Here is a 26,959-nt window from a genome sequence, read left to right as displayed (position 1 = left end):
GGCTTCCTAATCTGTATAAAAATCAAACTGCTAATTTTTTACTATTTTAAAATTTTAATTCAACTATTTATTAACCGTATTTGATATGGATTATTTTGTTTAATCTAGACCGTTATATATTTATAACAATGAATGGTCTATATCATTTTCTCTTTTTAATTAACATGGTAATTTTGTGACTTTAAGAGCGAATATGGTGACTCTTTTAACACTTAAATAATAACTAGCTAAGTGTCTGTGTGTTGTAATAAAAACAAAAATATTTTATATAGTAACATCGATTATAAAATCAAGGTATGGAGATGTAGATGTGTCATGAGAGTACCGTCGAATGAATACATCAGGAGTGATACCGTAGTTTGATTTCAGATAATATTCAAAAAAGGAGAGGTGGCTTATCTGCTAATTTTCATCCTAATTTATTCATTTAGTTTTATTAGTAAAATGAGTCCTATATCCGTAGCTGGTAACGAGGTGGGGAGGTTACATAACGAGAGTTAATGATAAAAATAGATAAATTATTTAAATTTTAGAAGTTTTTATTAAATAGGAGGAGAGTAACAGAACAGTTGATGTAAGAATCAACTCATGTTTTATGTAGTAGAAATATAATGAATTCGGTAGAGTCCACCCAATATATATACTCAATAACCTTTTTTAGGAAAATTACTCAATAATCTTGACCTGTAAGGACAAGGAGTAGGGCATATAGAGCATTAGCGTGGCGGTTTAACAGCGAGGGATTAGCCTTGACCGACCGACCACCGGTTCACCACCGCATGCTGAATTGCTGATGCGACGCTCTCACAAGGCACACGTATGCGACGGAGGAGGCGAGCTTGCGTGCGCATGGCGTCAGCGTGACCAGCAGCGGCGAGCCGTCCAAGAGGAGGACTTGGAGAGATGCGCCCTCGGCGTTTGATCCCACTTGCCACACCGAGGGAGCGAGCTGTCGCTTTTGACCCCCGGGGCGTAACGGAATCACGGCGGATTCGCGCCCGCCACCCTGCTATATAAGGCGAGCCCGCAAAGGCAAAGGCAAAGCCGCCGTCTTCGTACTTCCATACAGGGCAGCTCGGCAGCTGGAGGTTGGAGAAGCCGAGGAGTGGCGTGGCGTGTCAATGGAGAAGCCCCGGCAGGTGGTGCGGAAGTTCCTTGCCCGGCCGCAGCACGAGGGCTTCGGCGCCGTCGTCCGCCGCAGCATCGGGAGGTGAGTCAGGCGCGAGCGTCACATGATAGCCATTCCTGGCCGCCATGTCGGCGGCCATGAAGAAGCTGTGAGATCGATGATGGTATTTCTTGGCTTGGTTTGCTGATCGGGATGGGCTCGGCGTGCGTGTGCAGGTTCGAGCTGAGGTACTTCGATCCGTTCCTTGTCCTGGACGAGTTCTCCGGTGAGCTTCGATCTGGTCCTTTCTGAACGGGCTCCGCATGTCCCATTTCGGTTGAATTAATCGGTTCCTTGTCCGAATTCCGCGCAGTTTCTGCTCCAGCTGGGTTCCCCGACCACCCACACAGAGGTTTCGAGACCGTCACCTACATGCTTGAGGTACGCAAAATTCCAGTATTTTTGGCACATATTTTGTTCGTCCCCTAGAACATCCAGATGGACAGAGCAAACTCATAGAGCAGCCATGAAAATTCCTGGCATCCATTGCAGCACGATAAGAGTTAATAAAACTTTCTTTAGCGAAAATCCATTGCAGCGAACAGCCGGCCTTAAACATTCCTTTCTTAATTCCCATTGAGTTTGAGAGCCAAACAGGCATTAGCAAACGAACCGCGTTCGTGCCATTTGTCAACAACGCCAGCTGACGGTAGCCGCTCTGAAAGTTTCTTCCCCTGCACTAGAAGAATCCATACAAATGGGCCCCGGTTTCGGTAGCCGCCCTACGTCAACGGCCCCGGGTCGCCTGCCTCCACTTTTCCGCGCTTAAAGGATCGACACCACACCAGAAATCATCATGCAAAACATTATAATATCATCACCCATCAATCGAGTAGTGTAAAAAGGATCAGGACATCAGAAGGTACTAGTTCTGACGAGTAAGCGATGAATTCGTGTAAAAAGGATCAGAGAGTAGGAGGCAGTTCTGAATTTCTGTTGGACATGGAACGCTGTTTCAGGGGGCCGTGACGCACGAGGACTTCGAGGGCCACCGCGGCACGATCAAGGCCGGCGACGTGCAGTGGATGACCGCCGGCCGCGGCATCGTGCACTCGGAGATGCCGGCCGTGCCCGGCACGTCTATGGGGCTGCAGCTCTGGGTCAACCTCTCCTCCGGCAACAAAATGTGAGCATTCTTGTCTCGTTTCTGTTCCTCTCGACACGACGCAGCAACTAGTCAAGTGTCAACTCACTCCAGGTTGGGAGCTTGTTTAGCACGTGGTGAGTGACATCGGAAAACGACGTGCGTGCAGGGTCGAGCCCAGGTACCAGGAGATCAAGAGCAAGAACATCGCGTGCACGTCGGCCGACGGCGTGACGGTGCGCGTGATCGCCGGCCACTCGATGGGGGTCCGGTCGCCGGTGTGCACGCGGACGCCGACCATGTACCTGGACTTCACGGTGCGCCCGCACGCCGTGGTGCGGCAGCCCGTGTGCACGACGTGGAACGCGTTCGCGTACGTGCTGGAGGGCGAGGGCGTGTTCGGGGCCGAGAAGTGCGCGCCGGCGGGGCCGCACCACCTGCTGCTGCTCGGCCAGGGCGACGGCGTCGAGGTGTGGAACAAGTCGGACAAGCCGCTCCGGTTCCTCCTCATCGGCGGCGAGCCCATCGGGGAGCCCGTGGCGCAGCTGGGCCCGTTCGTCATGAACACCGAGGAGGAGATCGACATGACCGTTAATGACTTCGAGTGCTACGTCAATGGCTTCGAGAAGGCCAAGCACTGGAAGTCGCAGGCACTGGTGGCGCTTGGCGTAGAGTAGGGTAAAAGAATGGCAGAATACCCAGTGAAAAAAAAGAACTTATTGTTATGAAATCTTCATTTATATAAATGTTCATAATCTCTATACCATCAAATCTTTAATTTCTATGGTATTAATGAAGTCACTCTCCTAGTATGAATTCTTGAAATAATATTGTATGACTATATATATATAGGAGTTTACATGCATTTGAGAGAATGTAATAAGAATATCTGATTTTATCTCTCACTCTCTTTGTTCTCTATATTTTTATATACCAATTTTCGATAGTTAATAAGTAGTTAGTATATAACATGTTATCAGCATGACTGTCCCTATAAGCTATCGTGAATAACATTTCTTTAAGAATATTTTGTTGATTGTCTTATCTTTTCCAAGGTAAGATATTATGACTGTTTGCACACGAGGTTACAAGATTATAAGAGTGTTTCTGAATACAATTCAATTATGTTTAGAATCACTTCATAATTGTTATAATGTGAAGAAAAGGTTAATTATGAGGAAATATTAAAGAAAAAATACTCTACATTTCATGCTTCAAATACGCTGCTTTAGTAACAATATCGTGGGAAAGGATTCAAGAAATATTCTAAAGTTAATTTTTTTTTACTAGTGGTTGAACAAAATAATGAATTTTTGATGAAAAACCATAAGTCCCGTTCAAGTGGTTCAAAAAGTCCACTCCCAGAAGCAAATGCAACTAGATATGATAATAAAAATAGAGGACGTGGACGAGATCGCGGACGTGGATGTGGTTATGGATTTGAGTGTAGCCGTGGTAGAGGAAATTATGGTATTTAATTCAAGAACCCAATCAATCCTCATAAAAGGTAAGAAACGGAAGATGAAAAGAAAGGTGAAATGACTGAACATGCATGCCACCATTATGGAGAAAGAACTCAATAGAGACAAACCAAAATACCTTCATAAGAAATGACTGAATATGCATGCCACCGTTGGGCACGTAACTGTCGTACACTAAAATACCTTATCAATCTATATCAAGAATCACTTGAGAAGAAAAAGAAAAAAGATAGAGATAAACTTTGCAAGCGATAGTGATAATGATATTTTCAAAGATGATCTTATTGGTGTGATAAATTATAGAGAACACGGTCACAATGATGCAACATATTTAGATGTTGCTGATTTTTTTACACAAGAATAGATTATCTAGTTGTTACTTATTTCTTCATACATGAATAAATATGATGTAATAATAGTAAGAATAAAGCATATTGCACTTTTTTATGAATGGATAGTTTCTATTATATTTGTATTTAGCATTCATGGCTATATTGTTTCACTACTTATAAATATATTTTAAACATATTAGTATTTATTAGTACATTTCTTTTGAAGTGAATGAATGAGCTATTGGCTCAAAAGTCTATATATGAAGAAGATATATGTCTTATAGATAGTGGAATAACACATACCATATTAAAGTGTAAAGTGTACTTTTCTTATCTTGTGACGCAAGATGCAACTATTGATATTATATCTAGAAGTGCTAAATTGATACAAGACTTTGGAAGAACCATAATTATATTATCTTATAGGACAAATGTAAACATACACGAAGCACTATATTCCCCCAAGTCTTAAAGAAATCTGTTGAGCTTTAAAGATATCCAACAAAATAGATATCACATTGAGACAATGTGTGAGGATAATTTGGAGTACCTCAATATTACAAAGATGTTATTGGGGAAAAAGTTGTGTTGGAAAAATTACTAGTATTACCTTTTGGTTTATACTACATAATCTCAACAAGAGTGAATCATATATAGTGGTAGAACAAAAGTTCACCAATCATGACAACTTTATTATTTGGCACGAACGATTAGGCCATCCTGGATCAGTAATGACACGAAAAATTATTCATAATTCATGTGGACATAAGTTGAAAAACCAGAGGATTCTTCAATCTAATGACTTCTCATGTATCGCATGCTTAAGGAAAACTAATTGTGCTCTATCACCGACTAAAGTTGGACATGAATCCCTTGCTTTTCTAGAGCATACACAAGGAGATATATGTGAACTAATTGTTCCACTAAGTGGACCATTTAGATATTTCATGGTTGTAATTGATGCATCAATTAGATGGTCATATGTCTCCTTGTTATCAACCCACAGCCTGGTATTTTCGTGGTTGTTGGTTCAAATAATCAAGCTACAAGCATAATTTTCAGACAATCCTATGCAAGCTATACGATTGGATAATGCCAGTGAATTTACATCAAAAAGTTTCGATGATTACTGCATGTCGATTGGAACAAGTGTCGAATATCTTGTAGCACATATTCATACACAAAATAGTATTGCATAATAACTTATCAAGCGACTCCAATTAATAGCAAGACCGTTATTTATGAAGTCAAAACTCCCAACACATGCTTGGGTCATACTATTTTTCATGCAGCAGCATTAATTCACATCAGGTCAACAAGTTATCATACTTACTCCTCGTTACAATTGGTATGACAAAGAGCTAGATATTTCCCATCTAAGAACTTTTGGATGTGAGATATATGTTCCAATTGATCCACTGAAATACATTAAGATGGAACCACAAAGAAGGTTGGGAATATATATTGGGTATGAGTCCCCATCTATACTAAAGTATCTTGAACCATTAACGGGAGATGTATTTACCGCAAGATTTGCTGATTGTCATTTCGATGAATCAAATTTCCCAACAACATGGGGAGACAACAAGTAGCTAAATAAACAAATAAGATAGAATGAATTATCACTATCTCACTTTGATCCTCGTACAAAACAATGTGAGCAAGAAGTTCAAAGAATAATTCATTACAAATTTTAGCAAATAATTTGCTAAATGCTTTTACAGACTTGAAAAGAGCGACAAAGTCATATATTCCAGCTGCTAATGCCCTGAAAAAATTAATGTCCAAGACAGGCAACCATCCACCGCTAATGAATCAAAACCTACTATAAAACACGGTATACCATTGGGTTCCAAAGACAAAAATCCTTGAAACAGAAAATGAGCAAAGAATCATTATGGCCAGGTCGAGGAAATAGCGATAATTCAAAAAAAATCTCTTGAAGAGATAGTAGACATGACAAATAGTAATGCTACAGAGAAAATATCCTATTCTTCATAAATGAGATCTCATTAAACTATGTCATGTCTGGAAAAATTTAGAACCGTGATAAAGTCATCATTGATGATAAATTTGCATATAACCTAGTGCTGGATGAAAATGAGGATCAAGAACCTCGATCAGTCGAGGAATGCAAACAAAGAAAAGACTAGCTAAAATGGAACAACGCAATTCAAGCAGAATTGAATTCCCTCACAAAAGAGAAGTTTTAGACCTGTAACCTATACACCTAATTGTGTCAAATATTTTGGTTCTAAATGGGTCTTTGTGTGAAAATGGAATGAGAAGAGAGAAATTACAAGATATAAGACACGATTAGTTGCCCAAGGATTCTCCTAAAAACCTAGTATAGATTATGAAAAAACATACTCTCTCGTAATGGATGCAACAACTTTTAGATATCTTATTAGTCTAGCAACAAAAGAGAATCTTGACATGTGTCTAATGGATGTTGTTACAATATACTTATATGGATTACTTGACAGTGTCATATACATGAAACTCTCTGAAGGGTTTAAACTGCCAGGAGCAAGTTCTTAAGAACAATATTCAATCAAATTGAATAAGTCATTATATGGATTAAAGCAATATGAGCTAATGTGGTATAATTGTCTCTGTGAATATTTGACAAAAGAGGGGTACAAGAATGACTATTTGTCAATATGTATTCATAAAAAGATCCAATTTGAATTTGTGATAATAGCTATTTATGTTGATGATCTAAATTTGATTGGTACTCCTCATGACGTCACTGAGTCAATGGATTGCTTAAAAAAGGAATTTGAAATAAAGGATCTGGGGAGAACTAAATTTTGCCTTGGATTAGAAATTGAACATCTCAATGATGGAATTATATTGCATCAAACAACTTATAAAAATAAAATATTGAAATAATTTTATATGAATAAATCATATCCCTTAAGTACCCCAATAGTTATCAGATCACTTGATGTAACCGAAGATCCTTTTCGTCCACCAGAAAGTGACATTGAAATTCTTAGTTCTGAGGTACCATACTTAAGTGCCATAGGAGGACTAATGTATCTTTCTACTCATACACGACCTATATTGCATTCTCTATTAATTTGTTAGCAATATATAGCTCTTGTCCGACATGACGACATTGGAATGGTGTGAAGCATATACTTCATTATCTTCAAGATACAAATGACAGGAGTTTATATTTTTCTAATATATACAAGGGAGAACCAGTTATTTTTGCAGAGACAGGGTATCTATCTGATCCACACAATGGTTAATCACAAACTGGTTATGTTTGCATGTGTGGTGATGCATCTATCTCATGACGCTCAATTGAAGCAAACTATAGCAACAACTTCATCTAACCATGCAGAAGTTTTGGCAATTCATGAAGTCAATAGGGAATGCGTGTGGTTAAGGAATATGATACATCATATTTACAAATAATGCAATTTACTTTCAGAAGAAGAAGCGTATACAATCATACACGAAGACAATATGCCTTGCTTCACTCAATTAAAAGATGGACATATCAAATGAGATAGAGTGAAACATATATCGTCGAAGTTTTTCTTCACCCATGATCTTCAAAAGTATGTTGTTTATTATAGTCCAACAAATTTGTTCAAACGAGAATCTAGCAGACTTATTCACGAAGGCACTCTCCACTTTAGTATTCAAGAAATTGACTCATAGTGTTGGATTGCAGTGACTCAAAGACATTAAGTGATATTGCCATCAGGGGGAGTGAATATGTGTACTCTATTTTCTTTAACAATGGCTTTTTTCCCACTAGATTTTTCCTTAGCAAGGTTTTTAATGAGGTATACATATTCACAGTTAATGGACATTACAAGAGGAGTGTTATGAAATCTTCATTTATGATAGTTAATAAATAATTAGTATATAACACTTATTTGCATTTTCTTTTCACGTACGATATTTTTTCAATATTTATTTTCATTCTTCTAAAGATCAGTGATCGCTTTGTGTAAGTGTAATACCCTGAGTTTTAGCATTTTAGAAAAATAGCACAATTCACTTCAAAATAAAACTTTTCTAATTGTTAAACCAGTATAAAATCAAGGAAATATATATTTGAATATGTATATACTTATATGTTTGTATTCAACTACACTATTTTGACTAAGTATTTCAAAGATCACCAAATTACTTTCTAAAATTAATCCTTGCAATAAATTGAGCATATGTATTTTTGGTTTGTTGCTTTTATGGTTCTTTGCGTGGATATTCGAATTGAATGCTTATCAATTCGAATCTGTTATAGTTCCTTCCAGAAATTCCTTTCCTAAATCAATCTGTGAAAATCGATCTTCCAATCCAACTCAAATATTCTTTTTGAATCAATGTCAAATCCAAATCTTAAATTCAAAACTCCTATTTGAATTTAATCCCAAATATCTCAAATCCAGACTCTTTCAAATCATCATCGATTTGGTATTTGAATGTAATTCGAATCATTCGAGATATATTCAATTCATCTCAGCATAATAGCTTCTCAAAGCAATTCTTTTCTTTTCGAATCAAGTTCCAAATTCGAATCTTATATTAAATCCTTTTCCAATTCAAATCCAAATTCAATTCAAATTAAATACATTCATTGAATCTTTCCAAATCCAATTACCAATTCAAATTATTCAATTTGAATTACTAACAAATCCATCTCAAATTCAATTACATCAATTGAATTTAACATTCAAATGCTCCCTCTCTTATCCTCTCTCTTAGATCTTTTCCCAAGATCTTTTCCTCTCCCACTCTCTTTCACCCCACTACTCTCTCTGTTCATCTACACCGGCCAAAGCACAGCATCACACAGCACCAGGAGAAGTCCATTTTTTCCTCCCTCCCTGATCTTTCTCCCACAGCAGCCCAAAGTCCTCTCACAGCTCAAACCGCCAGCACTTTCTTCCGCGTTCACACCACACTCATGCCTCCCCCCGCTGATCTTTCACCGGCAGGCAAAAAGCATTTCTCCTCCTCTCTCTTCCTTCACCTGCAAGGTATTCTCCACACCACATGCACAAGCGCAGACAAACCCACGACACAAGCCTCACACACAGCAGCAGAGCTGACACCATCCAGCAGCCGAGGAGCTCCGCTGTGCCGACCCACGTCGCTCCCCTGAGCAGCTCCGCTAATTCCTCACCGGACTGAGCCACCCAAGCTCACATTCCATGGCACCAGACCACCGCTCGCAGTTGCGCCGCCCTGACCTTCGTGTTGTCCAGACCATCGTCGTCGTACGCGCCACCTTCATGCCGTCGTGCCACCTCGTTGTCGTCCATCCTCAGTGAGCACCCCCTTCCTCTCTCCAGCCGGTCTCCTTTTCACCGGCCGACCTCCCTCTCTGTCTGTTCCGCTGGCCCGATGTGCCCCTCAGCGCCGCCCAGCCAGCATACACCGCTCGGCCACGTGCCGCCCTCCTGCACCGTCGCTGTGCACGTAGCCACACCGTCGTGCACTTCGCCACTCGCGATGCGACGCGCCGTGCCACGCCCTTCAATCTGCCGCCGGCTCACACTGCCATCCACGTGCATTGCGCCGCAGCTAGCCCGCACTACCACGCCGTTGGTCCGCACCGCGCCGTGCCGACCAACTGGCCCACCTAGCCGGTCCCATCCGTGTCGTCTCCGTAAGTGCCGCCACCAGGGCCCAGGCCATATTCCTCTCCGACCTCCCTTCCTCCACATCGTAGCTCCAGCCCGTACTACCACTCCGTCGCGCTCTCCACCGGCCAGCCTCGTGCTCGCCGTCGACCAGCCTCGCGCATGCCATTCCTGCCACTGCACCTCTGTCCTCCGCGCCACAGCTCCTCTACGCCGTGTCGTCGCGCCATGCATCATGCCGCCACGCCACGCTGCACACCTAGCCCGCGTGACGCACCACGCGTGTAACCATGGGACGCCATCCCCTTTGTCACCGGTCCCGTCCAGCCTCCATCACCGTAGAGCTCCCTTCACTCAGGCTCCCTCTCTCCTTGGCTCTGTGAACCGCATGCCCACACGGGAGCCAACAGGCCTTAACCCTTTAGCCCCCCTCTCACACCGATAAGTGGGCGCCATGTGTCCACTGTCCCAATCCACCATGGACTGCTCTCTACCACAGGCCCCGGTCCACAAAAGTCACAAACCAAGTCCATGGCTGAGGTGCACCGTGAACTCCCCTCAGCTTCGCGGATCAAATGCACATAACAGTAGCTCCTTTTCTTTTTCCAGAAATTCTTTTCCGGCAAATCTTCCATCGTCCATAAATCCTCCGTTTTAACTCTGAAGATTCTTTCACCAATATTCCTCAATAAAAATGATCTATTTTTCAGCCAATTCTCGTAATGTTTTGGATCTCATTTAACTTTCCCATCCGGTATTTACTTTTGTGTCGCGGCGTTTAACTAGAAATAGTTTTGTCTTTTATTAATTAAAGTTGAGTTAGGTAATTCGATAACCATGTTTAGGTTATAATCATAATATAGTTGTAGATGTTAATATAACTTAAGTGTAGGTTTAATCCTTATGTTAGGTGAATGATAGGTTTTTTAAATAACTAAAGGTTTTCTCTTATTTTATGTATAGAAATAGATTGTCATTTCATGCTATTGTATATTAATCTTGGTTTAATTAATGTAATAAGATTAACCAGTGTAGTTGCTTAAAGAATAAAATAAGTCATCAGAATATGATAGAATAATTTAACATTGGTAATTAATTAATTGAATACCCTTTTAATAATTAATTAATTAGTTTTAAAGAATAGTTTAACCTAGTTAATTAATTAAATGCATGCTTTTTTTACAATCAATAGTATATAGCTTAATTAGAGTGGTAATTAAGTAACACTAAGTAATTAAGTTTAATTAATAGATAACCATGTTATAGTACTATAGATTAGAATTATTAATCTCGACACTTAAAGCACATGTAATCACCTAAATTTATACTTATGTATATATGTATACATGCTCACATACATATATATGTAAGTATCACACACACATCTATATCTATGCACATGCACTCATCTACACGTAGAAACCCTAACTGTCGCTTTCCGGCAGTTAACCTAATAGACGCTCACATAGTCGTAATAACTGTTTAGGCTTTCTCTTAAGTCTATAAAAAAATTAGGTTATTAGCTTAACCTAGCTTCACTAAATAATCTCGCTAGTCTTTGTATGTAAGTTTTGCTTAGCTTAGAGTTGTTGATCGTCTTCCCGCTAGGTTAGCTTCGTTGTTTTCTCGGTCGTTCTTCTTTCGCTTTGGTGTTCCTTTGGTTTTGTTCTGGTGTTCCTTTGCTTAGTCGTTGTGTGTTTTTCATCATTAATCTACGTAGTCTCAAAGTCAAGATTCTAAGCGAGGACACAAGTAAGGAACTGAAGGCGAGGCCGATGATGAAGAATCCGAGATGCTCAAACGACAAGATCAATCATGAATTGACCTTCATAAAGGCAAGTCCTAATTCCTTGATCATATGGAACCCATGTTTGCAATATAATAACATGACGAACTAAGAAAATAGCAGTTATATTTGCATGTTATATAAAGATTTCTCTTTAAAATCCTGGTATTAGTTATAACCCATTTACTGAGCCATACTAAAACCACTACTAGCAATACTCAAATGATAACCCTAGATTGCTCCCAATACCCGATATAATAATATTGGATGAACCCTTGCTAACTAGTATGCTTAGGGTTGGATATGTTGCTCTCTCCGGGGACGTTTGATCTCTCATCGGAGAGTACTTAATCACTTTTATTATGATCATATGCTTTGCAAATGAGTGAATTGTGTTGAGGTGTTGATGGTGTGAGTAATGTAAAATGGTGTTGGTGTTAAGAAAAATCATGAAAACCGCTTTGGCGAGGGTGAGTAGGGTAGTCCTCTGAAAGTTAGAGGCTATCTCATGTGGGTCTTTCTTTGGGAAGGATGCTCTTAGAGGCTTGAGGTGATACTCAATGCCAATGTTGAAGATGCTTGCCTGGCCATATAAGGACCGAATCTATTGTGATCGTGCTAAGCCACACCATGCAACCATGCATCCTATATGGGCAGGACTTGATCTCACACTCTTTTAGCTGAGCTCGGTACCCACCTTGGAGGTTGTAGTGCAACGGGAGCCAGGAAAAGACTTGCGGAAAAAGTCAGCTTGTGATATTGAATTGGCCGAATTCGAGCCATTTTCAAAAGGAGGGTGGAGCTTTAGGCCCCTGGTAATTAAATCTCCATGGGTGATTACTGCGTGGCAACATGTTCGATGGGTACGAGATTTCAGTATGATTCGCTCATCTGCTTCCAACAGTTGGAGGCTGAGCATATCGTGTGGGTAAAGCTGTACAACTTTTGCAGAGTGTAAACCTATTTGAATAACCGTGTTCACGATCATGGACATGCGAAAGTTACAAATTTACAATGGTTAGTTTTTGTGGTGTGCATACCCCTTGATGTGTCAGTGGATAGTGTGCCCATGTTTTGGAGAAAGCCGGTTGTGTGTTATTGAATCTGGCATAAGTTAAGTTTTCACTGATTACATTTGTTTACTTTTTAACCATTTTTTTTTAGAGGAACAAAAGATTTTTAGTTAAACAAAATAATTTGGGATTTCCCTTCTGCTGAAGTCTGAAAAAAATTTATTCTTATATTTCGAAAATTAAAAAAATGTAAAAATTGTTGTCCGTTTGAAAAAATTGTCCTAAAGTTTGGAAGGGCGACGATGTGCATGTAACCCACGTCACCCTTCTAACGGTCCACAGTAGTTTAATTTTGCAATATTTTCAATCGACTGCCTACTTTTGCAATTTTTGATTTTCGAAGTATATAAATAAAAAAGCTTGAAGTCTGACAATTAGTAATTTGGGCTGAAGTTATACACAAGTGGGCTATGGGATATGAAATCAAGCTCGCCTCTAGATGGGTTTAGATAGGCTTCGTTTGGTCCGTCTCCTTAGGCCTTCAAGAAGAAGCATACTATGGACCAAAAATAGTGCTCTGTTCTTGAAGCCCATTGAAGTCTATCTTTTGAAGTTCGTCTGCGTGTATTGTGCTCAGGTGAAACCAAGTCAGTCAAAAAAAAAAAAAAAAAAAAAAACTCTCTCGTTCAGGCGACTGAAAATCTTCGAAAATTATAGTCATCAAAGAATGAAGAGCTCCACCGAAGAGGTTAGCTTAGAGGGTTGCTAGGGGACAACGTTCATCGGTACCTCCAGACTTATAGAGAGGTCGGAGAGGCGGTGGGTGGTGGTGGCGACAGTGCGGTGGTGGCGCCGTCGGTTGTAGGACTGAAAGTATCCTCACGAGGATAGAGAGGGCCGCTCCACGAAGGTGTATTTCCTGGCTCATTGCCGTCGGAGACGTAGAGGAAGCCAATTTCACGAGTGAGGTAATGGTGTGGCGATGGTGGAGGAGGCAGGCGGCAGCAGCACTGAGTGTAGCGATGGAAGCCACATTGGGTGGCGGTAGTGGCGGGGCAGTAGCTAGCTGGAGGGCCTTGCTAGCACCAGGGGAGACACCAATGAGGCCGTGGGGAGCGGGGCGGGGACTGGGGAACAGGAGGCAGTGGAGATGACTGGTTTGGAGCTCTGCTTTGTTAGTTCAGATGAAGTGAGGAAGAAGATGACTATACATCATCGGATGTAGATCAAATGCACAAATTGAAAGTGACTGAGAGGAGAAGATAATTCAGTTGACTAATCATAAGTCATTCAAAAAAATCATTCTGCTTCTAAGTGATTGAAATCTAAGTATTTATCTCAATCTTTATTTAGCCTATTAGATTTAGATCCGACCACACAGACTCACCCCTCCTTTTTAACCTTATTATCCCCTCCTCTCTCCTGTTCTTTTCTTCTATCCCCACCCTGACCCCAACAGCACTGACACCCAACACCCATGCCGTCTGCCCGTCTCTAGCGCCAGTGAAACCTTCTTGAGCTCCTCAATGCCTCCCCAGCACACCTCCTCTCTCTATTTTAGCCAGCGCGTCCCTTTCTTCTTCAAGTCCGGCAGACACTAGCTACTAATCATTGATCACACGGAGCATCTGCTAATTGCATGTTGGAGCTCCTTGTCTCTCCATGGTATAGTGAACATGATCTTTTAGAGCATATATGTGATTTTAGTGATTAATAATAACATAATCAATGTGACTAACATGTTTATCAAGTTTATATTTTAGTATGTCTTATGGATGTAATACATGAAGAAGCCATAAAACGAAACTCAATAAAGTTTGAATTGGATGAGTTCAGAGAAGATTGCACTCACCAGATGGTCTGGTGCTCAGCAAGGTGTACTCACCAGATAGTCCAGTACTTAGAACAGAATTCACACCAGAGTATTTTAACTTAGAAGAGGTTCTTCAATTCTATACACCAGATGGTCCGATGTTGGAGTGATATACGCACCAAAGCATTTTATAGAACTTACGCATATCTTCATATGAAAGGTTTGAACTCATCAGATGGTCCGGTGCTCGGAAGAAAAGTACACCAAATGTTTCACCAGAGCTTTTTCCAGAAGATTTTCAATGGAGAGATTTGCTCACGCCAGATAGTCTAGCAATGAGGAGTTAGCTACACTGGAGCAATTTCCAAGAGATGGTGCAACTACTAGCCTGGTGTGGTTGTACACATAGGATGGTCCGGTGATCAGAGGATTATACACACCTGATAAATGCACAGTGAGAAGTGGCACGATCGGCTCAAGTATACACACCAGATAGTCTAGTGATGGAGTTTAAATTAACGTCGGAACATCCGATGTTCACAATGAGTTTGAGTAGAGTTCCAACGGCTATTTGCTACTGCTGTACACGCCAGATGGTCTGGTGTTTGTACTGCTATTAACGTTGGATCATCCGGTGTTTATAGTCTTTTGTGACTGTTGGAGTAATGACTAGTCGCCGGTTTGAGGCTATAAATATACCCAACTCGGCCATTTGAGTGTGCTGAAGTCTAGGGAAGCTCATAGACACTTAGAAGACATCCAAGCCACCAAAGTGCTAAAAGTGATCATCCAATGCAATTAAACACAAGATTAGAGAATAATTAGTGCTAATAGATCTAGAGAGAGTTGTTGCTAGGTGTTGCTGCCGAGAGAGAGAGGATCAAGGAGTGATCTTATATTGTACTAAGTGTTACATCGGCACCTTGGAGTCTTGGTGATTTGCCATCTCCGTGAGCCTTAGTGGCTCATGCTTATTGACCCTCCGACTTAGTGTGAAACGATGGCACGACTCTTGTACAGTAACACGGAGACACTGCTTTTGTGAATCCAGCTCCAAAGTGAATACAATGGCAAATGACCAGAAGAGATGCTTCTGACGAGACCTTGCCTTGGTGGCTTGGTGGATCAACCTACTTGAGACCTAGGTGGTTCAAGGGTCATGACCGGATATCGTTCGGGAGCAATAACCTAGGTGGTTGCTCTAAAGTGAGCTAGGGGAGGTGTTTATGCTATCGATACCACGGGATAAAAATTTCTTGTTCCTAGTTTTCTCTCTCTATCATTTTTATGTTTTGTATTTACATACTTACAATTTACCTTTGCTTGTTTACATTCCTAGATGCTACAGTAGTTTTGTAATAACCTGGTTTCTAGCCAAAAATCAAATTTCAAAATCTTTTCAAAAAATCAGTTCAAAATTATCTCAAAATATGTTCAAATCAATTTACCAAAAATCTAAAACCTTTCCTTCCCTTTGTGGGCCAAATCCATCCCACTTTTCCTTTTATCTCGGCTTGGCTTCCCTTTCTCTTTTCTCTCCTGGCCCAGCCTCCTTCTTTCTTCCAACCCATCTCCCCCTCTCTCTTTTCTTTCCCTCTCTGGGCTGCTCTCTTTCCCCGGCCTAGCTCGCCTCTCTCCCTTCACCCCTTCTCTCCCACGCCATGCGCCAGCCCAGCCCACGCCGCTCCTTCTCCTTCCTCGTGCTCGCGCCCACGCCAGTGCTCATGCGCGCCCAAGGACACACGCTGAACCCCGCCGCCCAACCGCCAACCACCGCCGCTTAACTCTGCTCTCCTGTCGCGTGACATGCTCCCTCTACCCCCTTCCCTCTCTGCCAATCACTGTTGGTGATATTCCCTAGATCGATCGCATATGTAGATTGGATGTGCGAATGAAATTTAATATGATTGAATGTCCAACAGATTTTAGAGTCATGATGGACTTTAATGTGAGTAAAGACCATTAGCATACTTTATATAAGAGAAGGTCGGAGCCGTTAGCACATGAATTGATTTCGCCACCAAAACCCTGAGAAGCACGACCACCTGCTCGGAGCTGGTCAAGGAGCGTAACCACCTGCACGGTGCTGGTCACGAATCTGATCGAGAAGCTGCTCGAGGAGTTTAACGTGCATGATGTTGGATCGGTCTACTCTAACTCTTCTTCTGATGCACTACAAGTCAAGTGCTAACGATCTATGATCTTCTACTTGCATTGTTTCCTGGGTGAATACAGTAGAAAAATTTTGTTTTTAGGCTAGCATAGCCTACCCGTTCCCCAACAGTCACCGCGCGCAGAGCCGGTGACGACCGCAGGATAAGGCCAACCACCTACCTTTTCCAATCACTTCCATGTCTCTCTCTCTCTCTCTCCGCCTCTATCTCCCGCTCCCGCTGTACCTGCACACGTGCATACGAAACCATTGTGGTGAGTTAATCGCCGGTAGCCGCATTGACGCTGCCTGAGCCGAGCCATGCCTCATCGTACCTCGCCGTACCCACCTCTACATCGGCGAGCCCTCCCTCCTTCGCCTATAAAGTCAGCGTCCAAGCTCCGCCACACTCCACCGCATCCCAATCGAGCTTGAGGTGCTCTTCTCCCTCTCCCCGCTGGCCTTCTTCCTCCTCTAATGGCGCTCGCTATTGATTTGCTCACCAGAGCCACCGCTGATTAATCAGACCTCACTACAACCTTCACCAAGATCTACTCAACCTCCCAAGCCCGTCGGCCTAGCCTCTCCCTCCCTCTCCCGAGCCACCACCATGCAACCATGGCCTGCCGTGCCACTCTACCGTCATCGGGCGCTGCTGGTGCCTCTTCGGCCAAACCGAGCACGGATACACCACCCCCGCCCCACCTACGTGCTCTTAGAGCCCACAAACCTGACCCAAAGAGCTTCCCCGCGTGTTTCCCGTGTCAACCGCCGTCACCTCCAATGCCAGCTTGCAACTGACACTATTCCGGCCATCACCACCGATGACATGTCCCGCCATCACCTTTGTCGTGTCGTGAGGATCACCGTTGGCATTTCCCCGTCCCAAACCGAGGCCAGGAGCCGCTGGCGGTGAGCTTTCCGGTGAGCTCCCATGGTGGATCCCCTCGGTGCCATTGTCCCGCGCCGCCCGACGACCCTGCCGTTTGGTTCCATTAGCCCAAGCCACCGTCGTCATCTCTATCTTAGTGTAAACCCAACGGGTGGGTTCAATCGATGTTGTCGTCACCTGCCATCGTCATCACTCCCTCGGGTCAGGAATGGGCCACCTCAGTCCAGAAGTTGGCCCAACCACCGAAGCCCATGCACACTTGCCAGCCCACTGAGAATAGTAGCTTTTCTCTTTTTCCCAAAAATTGAATTTTTAAGAGAATATCTTAGGAATATTCTCCTCTTTTCTTTTTCGCGATTCAATCTGCCGACCAACTTTTGAAGCCTGTATTTCCTCCGTTTCAACTCTGATTTTGACTATTCTTCTACCGATATTCATCTAAATTCAAACTATATATATTCATACCAATTCATTATTTATTTCAAATTATATTTATTTTATTTGAATTTATTTGTCTGTTGCTTTGTTGTGCTACGTTTAGGGACTGGAGAGTTCATCAAGGAGGAGGAGAAGCCGGGAATGTAGGAGTTCGAGCAAGACCCTTTCGTAGACTTCAGTGAAGGCAAGTCTTAATCAGTTTTCTTTTGATCATATTAAACCCAGTTTTATCACCACAACCCGTAGCAGCCATTTTACGCCAAATATTTGCATGATACATTGCTAGTTGACATATTTCTAAACTGTTAAATTAGTTTATGACCTAATGTAGTTTAGCCATCCTTTTGTGACCAACCTGTATACTAAATCTTGGTAAAGCTAGGACTTTGTCTCGGCTACTTTACTTATGCTTAGACGATTATCTTGCTACTAGTATGCTTAGGTTGGTAATTCTTACCGTTACTTCATGCTTAATCTTACTTAGCTTTTCGAATGTGTAAAACCTGGTGTTTGGTGATGCGTGAGTTGTGGGATGAGAAAACCTTGTCAGATAACAATGATGATAATAGTTGCAAACCTGTTGGAGCTGGGAAATCAGGGTTCCGTTGAGAACGTCTTGGGAGCCTAAGTGCTGCATGTGTGGCAGGCTTAGTGTTGAGGTGGTGCTTGTGTGGCAGACCTCTTGTGGAGATACTTTCCTTGGCTCGTATAAGGACCGAGTTGATGCGACATCCTACTTAGTATTTACAGTACAACCACTCAATTCTGTATGGGTAGAGCTTAGCCTAAACCCCACCAGCTAGTCTACTATCGCCTTGAGGCAGGTGTGCAATGGAGCAGGTACATGCGATGCAGGCATGGCTACCTAGTTGAAGGCCTCATTTAAGGTCATGAACCACTGGTTAGCTTCTGTAGGAGGCTAGTGAGATGATTCTACATTGGGTAATGATTTTGTTGAGTCGCACTGTCACGATGATGGTATGTTGCTAAACTCAACTTGTGGACAAAGTGTACCACTCTGCAGAGGTTAAACTATTCGAATAGTCATATCCATAGTCATGAACGAGCTATGATTCAATCACATCAACTAGCATAGGTTGTGGGTGTCCCCCTGGTGTGTGAGTGGACAAGGTGCGCCCGTTTTTGGAAAGTTAGATCCAGCCATGTGCTGTGGGTTACTATGGATGGGGTGTCCAGCAACAATAAAACTTAGACCTTGGTGACTTTCATCATGGCCGAAACCCCCTTTATATAATGATGCTGATATAATATTTTTAAAAAAAATTACCTTATGAAAAATGAACCTTGCATGAGTAAAATTAGTTTTTCTGTAAAGATAACCTTACAGCTTATTCCTTGTCTATCCATATGCATGTATTTATACCCTACCGTAGGGCAAGACTTAAGGCTTACTGAGTACTCTTGTACTCACCCCGGCTTGTACTTTCAGAGGACAACCCGAACTTCACTGAGGCAGATGGTGAGGCAGATGAGTAGACTCGGTCGCGTCTGTACCCAAGTTGCCTGTGGAGTGGTGTGTCCCTTATGCTGTCTCTGTTGTGTACTCTGATGTCGTGAACTTTATTGTTTATGCAATGTTGCTTAGTGCTCTATGTTTTATTAGATTGGTAGAGTTTATTCACCGCCCCTCATGTTGTATGACTATGATAATATCTATTGTAAGACTTTTATTTACTAACAACTGATTCAAGAGCTGGTATAATAATGGTTTTAAGCATCAAGGATAACTTGGGATGCTTTAAGTTTGCTAGAATTGGCTATATGTTGCAAATCTTTTGAATGGTAGAGTAGACACATTAGATAAATTAGAGCACATTTAGATAGAAGTTGATATAGATTTATCTTATGAAGTATTTAGAGCCGATTTATTTAGATGTCCTAATTCACCTCCTTTTATAATGTCACCGATCCTCACATCCGGCGCAGCTCCTCCCTCCGTTTTATTTGGCACGGTGGACCCCTTTCTTCTTCAAGTCCGGAGGACCTTCCTAGAAAATTGGCCTTGTTGAGCTCAAGGTGCACAAGGTGATTAAACACTCCGGTAACGTTTGGATTTATAGAAAAGGATGGTGGGAATGGGAAATGGGAGGCAGGATAGGATTATTCCCTTGTTTGGTTGAAAGGTTTGAGAAAAGAACGGGGTATGAAAAAGGGATATGGTGGCTCATTTCTTATCATTTCATACCCAGGGGAGAGTGTGGGTTTTGGTGGGAAATTTGCAAATTTACAAATTTATTCTCTAACATATCAATCTTAATTTACTCTTATTTGTTCTGGAAAAGATATTATGATCACTCAAATTTCATTTCTAATCGTGTCCTCATCTCATACCAATCAATGGAATCTTTATATATACTAATTGGAGGTTCTCTCTGGAGCTCCACAGTACTTCAGACGAGACATGCTAAGAAAAAAGAGAAATACTAGAAAATCCTTTAAAAAAAAAAAGCAAACCATACAACCATCGATTTGGTAGACTTAATCATCCTTAACCATTAGATCTAATATATCCCAAAGTACCCCTTTTCTTGCTTCTAAATTACCCACCTACGCCATTATGTATTCATCCGTACGTACCGTGAGCTCAATATCATGTTTCAAAATTAATGTCACGTATCAAAATTAGCATCATGGAAACGTAACGAGCTCAAACACCCTATGACAAAAAATATACTATTTTATACATCAAATTTGGTTTTTAAACTCCCACCGTCATCAAAATTAACTTACCATCCTGGACACATAACCGAGTCCAACAACTACTAACAAAAACTAATTATATGCACTACTATATTATCATATATACACAAGATCACCAAGCTTACTTTGCCAAAAGCACTGAGCTAGATCTTGCCGGGCTCCAAATCAAATAGTACATGCACACAACACAACTTAAAAGGAATCCAAAACAGACACGTCAATACCATTGTTTACAATCAGGATACAATTAGCAAATCTGCCAGGTATCGAAGTCCGAGTATGATGCATGTCCCCGGTCTCGAATATATATGCAAGTCCAAATATGATGCATATCCGAATTGAATAAAAGAAGAAATCTACAACATTATATATGCAAGGACGACAGGTTTCTTCCACCAAAACAAATTTGCTAGGTCTCGACAAATTCTTCTGCTAGGTGTTTTCGTCTCCTGCAATTTTCTCCCACAAACCTTGAATTATAATACGCCATATAATCTGCAATTTTCTGCTAGGTGTTTATGAAGTAAAAGTGCTGCTGGGCTGGTGACTAATGGCCCGGCCTTATGAGGAGGTATGTGCACTGTTCGAAACAAGAGAAATTTTCAATATTCAGAATAAAATTCAGATTTCTATTTACAGAACATATAAATGAAAATTAAGAATTTGATATATTCTTAGCATAAGCATGCTTTCAATAAAAAGTATAAAATATAACAAAAATATCTAACAATATACCTATCATTTACATTGTTAACCCGTGTAAGCGCACGAGTTGATGGGCTAGCAAGAAATAATGTTGATTCTCCGATCCAAAACCCACACCTCGTAACTCATCCCCCTATCCCTATCCCATTCCAGCACAACATGCAAACGCCTACCGGCGCTGGAGTGAATCTACTATTCCATAATCTCTCTCTCTCTCTGAATAGACGTTTTCCAGGCGTCTCCGCCCCAGCGCTGTTCCCGTCGCTTCCCCCTCCTCTCCGGCGGCCTACCGGCGCTGGAGAGGGAGGGGAAGCAGGTTCCGCTACAGGTTCTGCTGGTGGTTTGTGTATATTTAGGTCTAGCTGTTAGATCTAGGTAGTTTAGGTCCTTCCTTCGGAGGGCACAGTGTGGGCGTTGGAGGCGCGGCGCGCGCTGTTCACGCTGCTAGCTGAAGCGGCTGTGTGGAGGTGCGAGGCAACGCCGATGGGTTTCTTCTTCGTGCTGATGCCGACGCCTTTCAGTCTTTTGGAGGCTTTTGTGGATTTTGCTCCCTCCTCGGCTTCTCTGGTGGCGGCGGTTCACACCTTCTCTGGCGAAGATCGACGGTGCTGTTTTGCGTTTGGGGAGGATGCTTCTGATCCCCTTGGTTGTTGTTGTCTTCGGGTCGCCGGGGCCTGCTCCGGCGATGGCCGATTTGCTTTCGGGTCGCCGGAACTCGTTCTGGCGGCGTCCGATGTTTTTCCTCTACCGAGATCGGCGAGGGAGCTGCCGATATACCACCTCAGCTTTAGATGCGTCCTGTTCGCGGGGCGTTGGCTCTTGCGGCGATTCGAAGTTTGGGCTTCCTTGATGGATTCGGTAGGTGGACTTGTTCCGTTCTTCGTTGGTCGGTGCTGCAGTGTTGGGGTTCGCCAGCGAAGATCATCGGAAGTGAAGATGAGGACCTGCAGGGACTTCATTGTTTTTTTCTTTTTCAGGGTCCTGTTTGTAATCAGGGGATGTATTGTGCTGATCAGTTAATATAATTCCCCTCCCCTTTCGCAAAAAAAAAAAACATGCAAACGCCACCTCCGGGTTAACGAGTCGTCCTGCTTGTCCTTTGCTTCTCCTGGGAAGCAAAGCGAAACCTAAACAAGCGACATCCGTGGCAGCTCGAAACGCCGCTTCCACGTGGCGCCCGACGGGCTCGAGCTGCCGTGTGCGGCAACCGCAGGTTGCAGATTCCTGCCACTCGTAGCTAACTTGCTCGCTGTTTCGCTCTCGCGGTGGCGACCTGGGCAGGCAGGCAGGCCGCATTTTTCGGCGTCCTGAACCAGACGAGCGAATCGGAACTTCTTGTAGCCTGAATAATTATACCGGCCGACGTCGACTGCACCGATTAAGACGTCCTCTCGCGGCGAGCTGTCACGCAGCTCTCGGCGCACGACATCAATCGACTGACTTGTATGTTGAGCTGATGAATCAGTACGTTCCCAGAGACAGGGACCCGTCGCCGTGGGCCCGTGGGTCTGCATGTGCCCCCTGAGCTTGTGTCGAGAAAGCAGGACAGCAAACGAGCAAAAACGAAGGACGCACCAATCATCCGGGCGGAATATTCAGCACCATAAAAATCGGGGCAAAAGAAATCGGAACTACCAATCATCCGGGCGGAATATTCAGCACCATAAAAATCGGGGCAAAAGAAATCGGAACTTTCTCGTATAGTTCACTCACCGCATGCCGTTCCCTTCCGACCTCAGAAGCACGAAGGATCCATCGATCAGCTGGAATCAGGGGCGGACCCAGGCCATGGCAGTCTGAGCTTCAGCTCAGGTCATAGGCCCAAATTTTTATCGTTTTTATTATAAAAACAGTAATTTTTTTGAGCTCAATCTAAATTTGAATAGATCAGTCTAGGGCTTAGACCGAGGACTGGTTACGCCCCTGGCTGGAATCCTGTCCAGTAGAGAAGAAACGGCAGACGCCTCCTTCGATTTGACGTCATGCAGTAGGCAAGCAAGCCTGTTGGCTCGATCCAGCAACTCGTTGCGGTGTGCATGCATATCTGCCACGAACTGCGCAAGGCTTGTAACGTGTACGCGCAATCATACGACACTGTCGATACGGATCGACCTTAAGCATCTGATATTTCCAAGCCAGTGCCCGTGTGCCGTTACGCAACACAATTCGGACGCCACGACTTGTGTACGAATATCTGAACCACGCAAAAAGGAAAACATACGCGCGAGAAACCGAGGATTACGTGACCCAGCCTGCCGTGACCAGGAAACATAGCGCTTCAGGCCACGAAACGATGAAATCACCCCATCAAGAACAGTTGCTTTGCGTCTCGCCACATCGGTCAGAGACAAAGCTCGTGTCACTCCGGCCCAGGAGCAGCTCAGAAAATTCGCCGGTAGCCTGATCGCCCGGCCGATCCCGTCGCTGCGGCGCGTTGATGAACCAAACCAACCTCCCCCCGCCGGTCGCCCAATCGCCCGGCCGATCCAGATCGATCTCGCGGCACCCGGCGGGTCCGGCCGTCGCCGTCCCGGACGGGGCCCAGAAAACTCGACGTCGCTGCGTGCGTAGAGATATGGCAGCGTGCGTGGAAAAGTCTCGTGTCGGGCCGGGCAATGTCGACATGTTCGTCGGTCATAGCCGTGCTCAGGTGGCCGTGCGCGTGCAGGTCGCCCCGTGCACCAACCACGGCGAGCTCTTCGGCACGTCAAGGGCTGGGTCAGAGCGCCGCGCCGGCGAGGGGCCAGCGGACGCGTCGGCGTCGAGTGGTCTCTTATCCGGTTCTCAAGTGGGGCCGTGCTTATCTGGACGCCAAATCGGCACCACATTGTTAATCATCGCGTGGTGGCCGCTTGGGAGCCAGAGAAAAGTGTAGATCTCTGTAAAATAAGCCTGCCCCGTGTATGCATTCTTTGATGTGGTCATTCTTTTGGAAACTTCTTTTGTAGTCATTTTGCGTACGTGTAAATGACCAGATGAACTCACAACGTGTAAATTGCCTTGTGTTCCCGCGCCTATAAAAGCGGCCAAGTTTTCGGACGCCACACTTCAAGAAGCAATCGAACGTGACGGGTGAAAAGCACGGGCACGGCCTTTGTTTTCATGAAATTTCTTCGGCCATGGATCCGCGACGCGGCGGCTGGGATAGCTCGTCGGAGGATGTCACGAGGCCGCTGCTGCCGGTGCACGATGACAGGCCGACAGGACGGCGTTCCTGCTCAGGGCTCAGGACGCTGCTCGCCAACAAGTACCTGGCGGTCGCGTCGGGGCCGCTGGCGTGTGCGCTGATCTGCGCGCTCGTGGACCTCGGCGGGCACCCCGCGGCGCGCAACATGCTCGGCGTGCTGGCCTGGGTGTTCCTCTGGTGGATCACGGAGTCCGTGCCGCTCGCCGTCGCATCCATGGCGCCTCTGTTCCTCTTCCCCCTGTTCGGCATCTCCTCCTCCGACACCGTCGCCAAGGCCTACATGGGAGACGTCATCTCCCTCGTCCTCGGCAGCTTCATCCTCGCGCTCGCCATCGAGCACTACAACATCCACCGCCGCCTCGCCCTCAACGTACGCGCACGCACGACTTTACAGATTATGAACGTTTTAAGCCACGCAATGCAAACCAAGGAAAGACTAACATTGTGCTATTCATTCCGACGTGCCTGCAGATCACGTCGCTGTTCTGCGGTGACCCGGTGAAGCCGCACCTACTTCTGCTGGGCATCTGCGGCACGACCATGTTCATTAGCATGTGGATCCACAACACACCGTGCACCGTCATGATGATGCCGGTGGCGACGGGGATCCTGCAGCGGTTCCCGCCTGATGAGTTGGAGGGCGGCGCCGATGCCAGGGAGGTCCAGCGGTTCTCCAAGGCGGTGGTGCTCGGCGTCGTGTACGCGTCGGCGATCGGCGGGATGGTGACGCTGACGGGCACGGGCGTGAACATCATACTAGTTGGGATGTGGTCCACGTACTTCCCGGAGCAGTACCCAATCACCTTCAGCTCGTGGATGTCCTTCGGGCTACCCATAGCGCTTGTCTTGTTCGTGGCGCTCTGGGCCACGCTCTGCCTCATGTACTGCTCCAAGAACACCGGGAGGGTGCTCTCTGCCTACCTGGACCGGAGCCATCTCAGGAGGGAGCTCAGCTTGCTGGGTAGGTTCTGCCTCTCGGTCTCTATGTCACTTGATGATTTGAGGGCAATGGCTAATTCTGTGTTTCTGACAGTCTTTCGCCAACCAGATTCTGAAATGAACCACGTTTTGGTTTTGATTGTTTCTTTGACAGTTACAGAAAGGAAGTCTAGTATTGACGATTGCTTTTAGTTTTCTGATGGGGTCTCTATCTTGATTCGTGACAGGTCCAATGGCATTTGCAGAGAAGATGATTTTGGCCGTGTTTGGGGTAAGTTGCGTTTGTTCTTTCCGTGCCAGTTCTAGTTCTTTTCAGCTTATAGCTGAACTTACAAAACAATGACTATGCTTCTGTAACAAATCTCAAAGGATCAATGGCTAATCCTTGCAGAGTCTCATTGTCCTATGGATGACCCGGAGCCTGACCGACGACATCCCTGGGTGGGCAGTCCTCTTCGACGGCAAAGTTGGGGATGGAACAGTCACTGTGAGTGCACAAAGAGTCCACACCTTTTGACTATTTTTCAGTGACAATTTGCCGCATGAAACTCACAGGACAACAACTTGCAAATGATGTTCGTGTAGATCTTGATGGCGACGCTGCTGTTCGTCATCCCGAGCGGCAAGGCCGACGGCGAGAAGCTCATGGACTGGGGCAAGTGCCGGAAGCTGCAGTGGAGCATCATCCTGCTCCTCGGCGCGGGATTCGCCATTGCCGACGGGTTCAAGGCGAGCGGCCTGACAGACATCCTCTCCGAGGGGCTCGACTTCCTGCGGGGCGCACCGGCGCTGGCCATCGCGCCCGTGGCCTGTGTCTTCAGCAGCGTCATCACGGAGTTCACCTCCGACGACGCCACCGCCACGCTGGTGCTGCCGCTGCTCGCCGAGTTGGGCAAGTCCATTGGCGTACACCCGCTGCTGCTCATGGTCCCCGGCGCGGTCGGCGCGCAGCTGTCGTTCCTGTTGCCCACCGGATCGCCGGGAAACGTCGTCGGGTTCAGCACCGGGTACATCTCCATCAAGGATATGGTGATCACCGGAATGCCACTGAAAGTCGTCGGCACTGCAGCGCTCACAATCCTACTGCCAACGTTAGGTAATTAACTGAACTCATGCACTGCACGATCATGGATTCAGACGGTAGAAACACTGTGGACTTACTCCTTGTCTTTCTTGATGTCATGCAGGTTCTCTGGTTTTTGGCATGAATTAGAAGTTGTACAGCGCGTCGGTTGTGGCATTGCCCCATGAAGGATAAGGGGTCGTATTCTTTGTTTCATAAATTAGTTTGGATAGAGATTTGTACTAGATAATTTCATTTTTATATATGAGACTTGTATCATATATCTGTTGTAATTTATATCTATTGCAATTTTCCTAAAAAAAAATCTATTGCAACTTTTCTGAAACTTGGTCCATCTGAAGAATAACCAGAACAACATGGCAAAGCAGTGATAGAGCCCGCCAAACCCTAGTGATTACTCTCTTTTCCTAAGGCAGTAGATTGATTGCTCTCTCTAAATAAATAATTTGCAATATGAGAAGCAAATTGCAGGATGATCCAAACAATGCCGAAATGGCAAGAAGCTTACCCTGCAAAACAGTGAGAATCAGACTAATCTTATCCGCTCCACAT

The 26,959-nt window shown here is 44.4% G+C and overlaps 2 protein-coding genes across 2 annotated transcripts; both read left to right on the top strand.

Annotated features, from left to right (window-relative positions):
• The first annotated feature begins 951 nt into the window (after positions 1–951).
• Positions 952–3,015, top strand: LOC133902044 (pirin-like protein At1g50590). Its single transcript, XM_062343618.1, has 5 exons — positions 952–1,210; positions 1,345–1,394; positions 1,482–1,549; positions 2,128–2,294; positions 2,422–3,015. The coding sequence occupies exons 1-5, from the start codon at positions 1,122–1,124 to the stop codon at positions 2,927–2,929; spliced, it is 882 nt and encodes a 293-aa protein (XP_062199602.1). The 5' UTR covers positions 952–1,121; the 3' UTR covers positions 2,930–3,015.
• A 21,216-nt stretch (positions 3,016–24,231) lies between these two features.
• LOC133902288 (tonoplast dicarboxylate transporter-like) lies at positions 24,232–26,732 on the top strand. Its single transcript, XM_062343894.1, has 6 exons — positions 24,232–24,754; positions 24,856–25,345; positions 25,551–25,594; positions 25,715–25,810; positions 25,909–26,419; positions 26,511–26,732. Exons 1-6 carry the CDS (start codon positions 24,317–24,319, stop codon positions 26,534–26,536), a joined length of 1,605 nt encoding a protein of 534 aa, XP_062199878.1. The 5' UTR covers positions 24,232–24,316; the 3' UTR covers positions 26,537–26,732.
• The last annotated feature ends 227 nt before the right edge of the window (positions 26,733–26,959 follow it).

This window comes from Phragmites australis, chromosome 20, assembly GCF_958298935.1.
Source record: "Phragmites australis chromosome 20, lpPhrAust1.1, whole genome shotgun sequence".
In the NCBI taxonomy this organism is placed as follows: Eukaryota; Viridiplantae; Streptophyta; class Magnoliopsida; order Poales; family Poaceae; genus Phragmites; species Phragmites australis.
This window is presented reverse-complemented; position numbering and strand designations above follow the sequence as displayed.

Excerpts from the sequence above, each read along its gene's own strand:
- LOC133902044 (XM_062343618.1), top strand. The coding sequence starts at position 1,122 with ATGGAGAAGCCCCGGCAGGTGGTGCGGAAGTTCCTTGCCCGGCCGCAG. Across the intron at positions 1,395-1,481 it reads TGTCCTGGACGAGTTCTCCG|TTTCTGCTCCAGCTGGGTTC; the intron begins GTGAGCTTCGAT and ends AATTCCGCGCAG. Across the intron at positions 2,295-2,421 it reads CTCTCCTCCGGCAACAAAAT|GGTCGAGCCCAGGTACCAGG; the intron begins GTGAGCATTCTT and ends ACGTGCGTGCAG.
- LOC133902288 (XM_062343894.1), top strand. The coding sequence starts at position 24,317 with ATGGATCCGCGACGCGGCGGCTGGGATAGCTCGTCGGAGGATGTCACG. Across the intron at positions 25,346-25,550 it reads GAGGGAGCTCAGCTTGCTGG|GTCCAATGGCATTTGCAGAG; the intron begins GTAGGTTCTGCC and ends GATTCGTGACAG. Across the intron at positions 25,811-25,908 it reads TTGGGGATGGAACAGTCACT|ATCTTGATGGCGACGCTGCT; the intron begins GTGAGTGCACAA and ends ATGTTCGTGTAG.